Consider the following 8,392-nt stretch of genomic DNA (forward strand, 5'->3'; position numbering starts at 1 on the left):
ATGAAAACCGAATTGAGAGCGTGTTTGATGGTGATATTAAAAAGCGTTTTCAACCTTTCTAATATTGAAAATTTTTTATCTTCAAATATTAAAAATACACTTTAAATATTTGTAGTAAAAGTGTTTTTATGATAACCATCTTTAGAGTGTTTTTTCAAAAAACACTAAGTAATTTTTCAGATATTTAAAAATGTTTCCTAAATTTTTTCAAATGCTAATTTTTTTTTTTCAAAATCAAATTTTAAACTAAAAATGCTTTCTACCATCACAGTGAAACGGACTATAATTTCCGATGATTGTGGTTTCTATTTTAGGTATGACTCTGAGGGCATACAATTTGAAGTAAATTCTTGTATTCTATCAAACAAAACCCTTTCCCAAACCATGCAGCAGCTTCCTCCATATAAATAAGGATATCTATACAATTTTCTTTGACTATGATCTTTTATTAACATTGTACAGATACATCAAAGACAAGATGAACCGATATCAAATCAGCTTTACCAAGCTTCAGCCATACTAGCTTGAGCTCCAGCTTCGGCAAAGGCAGTGAACCTTGGCAAGAGAAGCCATGTAATCATCAGACCTGAAAGGGATGGTGAATTTAGGTTCATACTGCTGCCGCAGATGCAGTTCCATTACTAGGAAATTGTAAGGGAGAAAAGCTGGAGTTCATACCTTTGTCCATAAGGAGACTGACATGCTGCAAGTAGATGAAGTTTGGCAGAACCCGGATCATTCTGCAGAAGAGAAACATCAGCCAGTAGTTTTCCCAGTACTCAATACCAAATGAAAATGGAAATTAAGTTTACAGATTTAAAACCCGAAACTAGCATGGAAAATTGAGCCTAACAGTGATCTTAGCCTCTTGAAGAAAATGAACTTGTCTGACAAAATGTATGCAAAATGAATGGCAAATCCCCCAACAAATCAATGGACACAAATGAGAAGGCATTTGATTTTAGCTTGGATGGAAATGAGGTGCTGCTATGCATCGGTTGGCTCTTTCTTCGGTTTTGGGTTCTGGTGCTAAACCAACAAAAGGCTTGAATAATTAAGCAATTAGGGACCCGCTAAACGTATGGCAGATAAAAATATGTAGGGCTTTGAGGGTGAGATCTTGATGTTTGAATACATGACTTAACTAAAAGAATTCCATTTTTTCCCTGAGAAACTGAACATTCTACAAATCAAGTTTGTGAATTCAAATTTAGGCAACCAAGCAGAATCTCATACCTCTTGACATAAAATGTTAATTTTGTTTTTCTCAACCCTCACTCCAGATTTTAGCTGTAGCTAATCCCTAGCTTTCTTATACGGTAAAAGATTAAGAACAAACCTGGGATTCATAATAAAGCCCGGCATACAAAGAAGCATAGAAATACTCTCCCGCCTGGTTGCCAGAAAATTGAGCAACAAGCTATGCAGAAAAACCACTTGCTTTTGTTAGATGAAGTTCTTGGAAATAAACCAAAACACAAAACATAACCTTGAGCAAGATATTGGTGTTCATGAAATGGTAAAGGGAGTAGAAAAATTTATTAGAAGCCTAAACAGATGAAATTAATTTCTAGTTCCAACAAACTATACAGCTAAATTCAAATAATTCTAAACTCAAAAGCATCAATCCTCACCTTTTCTGGATCACCGCCATCTTTAAACATGTTATAAGCTTCCCTCATGACTGGTCGTGGATCTCTACCAACCTGCATTCAGTGTGTTTTTTTTTTCTTCAAACAATAAAAAATGGAAGTAAAAATGCTCCTCTTACAACAATAGCAGAGATATGAAGTCACCCTTACAAGTAATCTTTGCATGGAATGCCCTATTAACTTAGCATTCACCTAGTCAAAATTTGGCATATAGCCATGACTCATGTATAGGAATTTTCCCAAAAAATTGTTCTAATCAAGATAGACAGGCAAATCGATGCATACAATTCTTTTAATTCAAAGTTTCAACTCATTCAAAATCGAACATACTTAAGCTAGCTCAAAGATATCCCTTTTCTGCCCATAAAAGATTCAAAATCAATGTTAAGACAACAACTTGCCTCAAGAAATCGTCTCCTTGCTTCATCAGCGCCATATAATTGTGCTTCGCACAAGAAGCACCATATGGATTCCTCCGTATCATTTGGATTCTGTGCAACATCTAACCGGAACTGCTCTGCCCCCTCCTCAAACCTTAAAAAACACAGAAACCCACTTCAATCTTTACCTTATATTAACACTAAAATTATATATATATATATATATAGAAATCAGAACTCAGTAATACATTGATACCTATCAAGATAGTAAAGCGATAGCCCCCTCTGCCAAAGATCTGATTACAACCATTACAAAATCTACATGATTATGTCAAGAAGAAAACACTATCCATTTCACAACCATATTAAGATCCCCAAAATGAAAAGGTGATAGAAATTTAAATTTGAATAAGCAATTGCACATTCAACAATCAACATGTCCAGAATGAAAAATTCAGTCACCTACATGCCTTCTGCCGAGGATCCAACTCAATGGCTTTATCGAATTCCACTAATGATCCCGAAACATCACCCTTTAGTACAAAAACACAATGCAAGTTACACAACTATAAGAATTAGCATGGTGAGTAAACTATAGAACTTGTATGCAATAAGAAGCAGATTCACCAACTTTTAACACAAAACACAAAGGGTAACTACCAAAACAAGTATGGTGAGTAAGTTATAGAACTCAAATGCAACAGCAAGAGCCAAAATTCACCATCCCTTGACAAAAAAAGCACAAAATATAGCCATGAAAACAAATATAGTGAGCAAACTATAAAGCTTATTTTTATGCAACAGAAAGCAGAAAAATACACCACCCTTTACCACAAAAATCAATACAGAACTACGAAATCAAGCGTGAGAGTAAATCATAAGGTCTATAGGTAATAGACAAGAAGCGAAATTCACAACCCTCTAACACAAAAACATAACACATAGCCATGAAGAATAGTGAGAAATCTGTAGACCTCATATGGAGCAGAAAGTGTTAAGCTGACAATCAACCAACGAGCTTCAGATACAGCCAACAAGATAAACAATCAATACCCAAAAATTCTGACGGATTGAAACCCAAAAATTCCCAAAATTAAACAACCAATTATCGAAAAAAACTTGAGCTATTAGATAATCGACCCACAATGTATTTTACGATAGCTACCACTGAAAGAAGCGAAATTCACCTGTCTGAAGAGCAGCATTCCACGCCGTATCGCCATGGCGGCTTCACGGTAAGAGTCACCGCCGGTCAATGCGTTCCATATGCCGGAAACTGAAGGGAGGAAGAGTCTTCTGGAGAGTGAGTGAAGTGGGGTTTGATGACTGTGAATTCTAGAAGCAGTGGTGGTGAAGAAGGGTGAGGAACTGAGGGGTTTGATTACTGAAAATGAAGGTGAAGACGAAGAAGAAGAGTTGGAGAAGGAGGAGGCTATGGAAATGGTGAGCTTGGAGCTCTGGCTTATAGCTACAGCCATGGATTATATCAGGTTATGGAATAGGGAAGATTGAAATGATGCCGTTTCAAGAATGGGAAAAGAGGACTGAGATTATATCAGGTTTGATTGGTGGGCTTCAGAGATGGTGTGGAACGAGGAGACAAGGGGGCCGGGCGACCAATGCCCACCCATTAAGGCACGCCCATGGCCCGTCCGCTACGCTGATACCAATTGCATGACCCCTCTTATCTCATTATTTGTTATACAAACTTCCACAATTTTTTTCAAGTTTATGAAATTATTGTAATTTTTTTAATAGATTTTTAGGGTTAATTTTGTTCCAAAAGCTTTTAAAGGCCACAATTACCTCGAGCAAACATATTAACGATGAGGAAAACCTTTTTGTTATGCTGCTAATACTTGTATTTATTTTACTAAAAAGAGCTTAATATGAAATATAAAAGCCCTATTTAAATCAACTTTTGAGAAACCAAATATATTTTTTTAAGCTCAGTAAGCGTTTTATGCTTGTTTGGTTAATATTTTTCAAAGAATTTAACATAAAAGCCAAAAAAATGTTGTTTATTATAAAAGCTTTATTTTAATTCATGTAATAAATTATTTCATATTTAATAAAACTTTTTTATAATATTAATATCGTCTTTCAAAAATGTGATTTTGTTCCAATTTCAACTATTACTTAAAGTAAAAAATAAGAGATTATTCTAAGCAGAGTGTGAAACTATTGCTCTTCGTAGAAGCTCCATTTTAGCCTAAACAAAAAATTCATTTATATTTAATAAAACTTCTATAATACTAATATCACTCTTTGAAAACCGTGACTTTCATTTCACCTTTCAATAAAAATTTTAAAATAAAGTAAAATAGAAAAAAAAAATAGAAAACAAGTAGGAGTTATTTTTATCGATTTTTAAAAATAAAAATAAAACATGAATCCATTTGACTATATTTTTCAAATGGATCCCATTTTTGTTGAAAGAAATTTCCAATTTTAAAAACATTTAAAAAAGGTTATTTTATAATATTTTACAATATAAAAGGTTCATTGAGAATTTAAAAGTTCTTCACATATGTTTTGTATTTTTGAATATGTTCAAAAAATAATTATTTTTAATTATTTTTTAAAACATTTTTGTAGTAAATATTAGAACTTTTTTGTTTTAAAAAATAAATGAATAAGCATCAATTTTAATGGTATATAAGAAAAAAAAAATATTTATATTATTTGCTATTGTTAATAGCATTAATGATATATGTGACAAAAAAATGTCTATGTTATTTACTATTAAAAGAAATATTAGTTATTGATTAATTGATGGTGGATGCTAACTTGCTATATTTTAAAATTCAAATGGATGATAATTTGTAAGATTTTAAAATTCAACGGGAAGACCTCTGCATCGAACCGGTTTACATGGGCTTGGACCGGGTTTGCCCCGTAAACCAGGCCCGAATGGGAAATCCAGAAAGAAGGGTGAAAAACCCTAACCCCAATTGCCCCAACTCCGCTTCTTCTTTCACTTCCACCTGCCACACCATCTCTCCGGTCACAGGTAAATCTCTGTTCATTTTCCGAAAATATGATTATACAGTCTATACGTCGGACCAAGAAAATTTTGATTTAGAAAAGGAAAAAATGTTGTGCTGTTTGGAGAGGAATTCTTTTGATTTTGTTGGAATATTTTCTTGAGAAATTAATCCTCTCTCTTTCTGTGGTCTGCAGAGTAAAGCCAAAGATGAGTCGGGTAAGCGCAGCGGGAGCGAAGGGGAAGAAGAAGGGAGCGACCTTCACAATAGACTGTGGGAAGCCGGTAGAGGATAAGATCATGGACATTGCTTCCCTGGAGAAGTTTCTACAGGAGAGGATCAAGGTAGGCGGCAAAGCCGGTGCGCTCGGTGACTCCGTCACCGTCACTCGTGAGAAAAGCAAGATTATGGTCACCTCTGAGAACAACTTCTCTAAGAGGTAAATCGTATTTTTAGTTGTAATTTGTTTATTTAGTTTCTTTCCTCCGTGGATTTGACTAGATATGGATCTATGATTTGATTTCTTGGTTTTTTCTAGTTAATGAATATGAATTAGGCAAAATATGAAAACTATTATTTGATTTGGTTGAATTTGTGAGAATTGTTATTGTATGTTTGTGTAAAGGGAGAAATATTGGATGAAGCTCAATGTTGGGGATTATTGATGTTCGGAACTAATGGTATTTGATATTTAAGGGAAGACAAATGCTTAATTTTTTTTATACCAAGGAAATACGGTGGAAAAGAAGAAGAAATTGAAATTCTAAATTTTAGATTGTCAGTATTTGGGACTTAGGAAGACAGGAATCATACCGTGAATCATACGGATGCTCAGCTTAGTTTGGGTGAGTATTCCTTGTTCTGGAAGACAGAGAACGAAAATTGAAATACAAGGTAAAAACTTTAGGGCTGTTAAGAACATTTTTTGAAATCGGTTCTCAATTGTTTTGAAGAATAAAATTCTATATGGAAACTTAAATAAAAAATAGTTTTTTGTCTTCTTCTCCATGAAGCCGTATATACAATGTAGAAGTTGCCAAATTGTTCTCCATATTTTCAATTGTTGCTCAAGACAACATACAAAAAGGTAATTGAAAACAGCTTAATATGTTCTTATAAACAACCTGTTATCAAAACAAATTCTCAAAAGCAAATTGTTTTTTATCGGAAGTTTGCAAAACTCATTTCAAGTACGGTTTCCGAACAGGACTTTAATTTCCTTTTACAGTCTTATATGAAACCAAATCAATGGGAAGTGACTCTTAACATTCCTGTGGATATTGGAAGCTGCGATTATTAGTTGAGATTTAGAGAGATTATGATCATCTAGCATATGGAAATATATTTCTTGAATTGGTGACGGGTTTTTAATTTTTATTGTTACATTAATGTTGGAATTTTGTATGGAACTTGAATTGAGCATGTGGAACTTGAAAACAACCTGTTATCAAAACAAATTCTCAAAAGCAAATTGTTTTCTATCGGAAGTTTGCAAAACTCATTTCAAGTACGGTTTCCGAACAGGACTTTAATTTCCTTTTACAGTCTTATATGAAACCAAATCAATGGGAAGTGAGTAACATTCCTGTGGATATTGGAAGCTACGATTATTAGTTGAGATTTAGAGAGATTATGATCATCTGGTATATGGAAATATATTTCTTGAATTGGTGATGGGTTTTTAATTTTTATTGTTACATTAATGTTGGAATTTTGTATGGAACTTGAATTGAGCATGTGGAACTTGAAAAATCTATATCCTTGTGTTCTAGAGATTGAAAAATGCTTAGAGGTTGACTAAAACATCAATAGTTGTATGCCAGATTTTTGGCACGTGGGTTTGGTTTTGGGTAAAATTTGACAATATATTTGGACTTCTGCAAGTTACTCAAAGACATTATGTGCTGTTTAGCATCTTAGTTAACTAATTTTTTGGTCTCTATAAATGGCGGGGAAGAAAAATAAAAATGCCAGTAAAGCTTGTTTCGTGCTAGACATCATTGAATTTGAACCCCTTCAAGTTGTTAGTAACTTAGTATAGACGATTCAAAGTTTTCTTCCTGACATGTCCATTTAGTTTCCCAAGTTGTGGAGGATCCAAGTGGTGTGGTGTGCTTTGTTGGGTTGGTTCAGAGGGAAGGTGAATTACCTATGTGTTAGGCTTGTTCTCATTTATTTGCTCCTTTTCTTCTTTTTATACGTTTATTTGAGTCATTTTTGGGTTAAGCGAAATGTAAAGGATGTTGGTTTCACTAGAATTAGCAGGGTTGAGAATAATGTAGCTTTTGCACTTGGCATAGCACTTAAAGTCAAGTTGCTACAACTCCCTGAATCTGTTTCAGTTTCATAGTTGATCAATTGTGTCTTTGTATTTATGGTTCAGGTATTTGAAGTATTTGACAAAAAAATACTTGAAGAAACACAATGTCCGTGACTGGCTTCGCGTAATTGCATCCAACAAGGACCGAAATGTTTATGAGCTCAGGTACTTCAACATTGCAGAGAATGAGGGTGAGGAGGAGGATTAAAAATGTGGATTTGCATTATCTATACACACCTCCTTTCATTTGCTTCCTCGAATGTCTACTATTGCATGTTTGATTCTTCTTTTGTTGGATTTTTATGCAGTTTAGCAATTTTGTTTACCAAAATAGAGATTTTAAATTGGTCTTCTTGTTGATTTGGGTAGACACAAGACTCTTCTCCATTTCACAAATAGTTTGTTATCATTTTGCTGTCCAAATGTTGGTGTATGTGTTTTTTTATGACAGTTAAGGTTCTGAATTATGCTTTATGTGCTGCCCAATTCTCTTGAATGTGATGTCCATCCACAAGGGATGTTATAAATCGTGGACCGGCTTAATGCTTTAAAAGAAAGATTAAATGCTAATATTTTATTTTGTCTTGTATTTTTTTTTTTAAAGTTTAAAGAGGTTTTGGAGGTTAGAATAAAAAAATTTATTTATTTTATATTTGATTTGAAGATTGTTATTATTAACCTATTTAATTAATTATCAAAATTAATTAATTAATTAATTTTGTATTTGTGAGAAGATCATTCTTGATTTGTGTGGGATTATTTCTTGAATGAAAAATTATAATTAATTAATGATCAAAATCAATTTAATTGAAATATCAATGAATCTTTTTTTTTTTTTTTTTAATTTCAAAATGATAATTAATTTATTTAATTATCTAAATTAATTAATTAATTTTATATATGATTGAAATATCAATTGTACGACCCTTTTAATTAAAAATGACAAATAATTTATTTATTTATAAAAAATAATTAATAATATCATATCTAATTGGAATATCATTTCTAATTTGTGTATACATGTATTACTTCATCAACATGTAACAATCAATC

At 32.9% G+C, this 8,392-nt stretch overlaps 2 protein-coding genes across 3 annotated transcripts; one reads left to right on the forward strand and one right to left on the reverse strand.

The window, feature by feature from the left end:
• Positions 1–373: 373 nt before the first annotated feature.
• Positions 374–3,577, reverse strand: LOC117929868. Of its 2 annotated transcripts, XM_034850292.1 has the most exons (8): positions 3,220–3,575; positions 2,499–2,565; positions 2,289–2,328; positions 2,054–2,186; positions 1,635–1,706; positions 1,340–1,420; positions 679–740; positions 374–586 (listed from the first exon to the last, which is right to left on the reverse strand). In XM_034850292.1, exons 1-8 carry the CDS (start codon positions 3,508–3,510, stop codon positions 520–522), a joined length of 813 nt encoding a protein of 270 aa, XP_034706183.1. In that variant the 5' UTR covers positions 3,511–3,575; the 3' UTR covers positions 374–519. The 2 variants fall into 2 exon arrangements, with proteins under 2 accessions (XP_034706183.1, XP_034706184.1); XM_034850293.1 differs by lacking the exon at positions 2,289–2,328 and having other exon boundaries at positions 2,495–2,565; positions 3,220–3,577.
• A 1,376-nt stretch (positions 3,578–4,953) lies between these two features.
• On the forward strand, positions 4,954–7,813 carry LOC117929713 (60S ribosomal protein L22-2-like). Its single transcript, XM_034850094.1, has 3 exons — positions 4,954–5,045; positions 5,216–5,458; positions 7,403–7,813. Exons 2-3 carry the CDS (start codon positions 5,229–5,231, stop codon positions 7,545–7,547), a joined length of 375 nt encoding a protein of 124 aa, XP_034705985.1. The 5' UTR covers positions 4,954–5,045; positions 5,216–5,228; the 3' UTR covers positions 7,548–7,813.
• Positions 7,814–8,392: the final 579 nt, after the last annotated feature.

Source organism: Vitis riparia, chromosome 14, assembly GCF_004353265.1.
Source record: "Vitis riparia cultivar Riparia Gloire de Montpellier isolate 1030 chromosome 14, EGFV_Vit.rip_1.0, whole genome shotgun sequence".
Classification (NCBI taxonomy): domain Eukaryota; kingdom Viridiplantae; phylum Streptophyta; class Magnoliopsida; order Vitales; family Vitaceae; genus Vitis; species Vitis riparia.

Excerpts from the sequence above, each read along its gene's own strand:
- LOC117929868 (XM_034850292.1), bottom strand. The coding sequence starts at position 3,510 with ATGGCTGTAGCTATAAGCCAGAGCTCCAAGCTCACCATTTCCATAGCC. Across the intron at positions 2,566-3,219 it reads GAATGCTGCTCTTCAGACAG|GGTGATGTTTCGGGATCATT; the intron begins GTGAATTTCGCT and ends TTTGTACTAAAG. Across the intron at positions 587-678 it reads CAGTCTCCTTATGGACAAAG|GTCTGATGATTACATGGCTT; the intron begins GTATGAACTCCA and ends CATCCCTTTCAG.
- LOC117929713 (XM_034850094.1), top strand. The coding sequence starts at position 5,229 with ATGAGTCGGGTAAGCGCAGCGGGAGCGAAGGGGAAGAAGAAGGGAGCG. Across the intron at positions 5,459-7,402 it reads GAGAACAACTTCTCTAAGAG|GTATTTGAAGTATTTGACAA; the intron begins GTAAATCGTATT and ends TTTATGGTTCAG.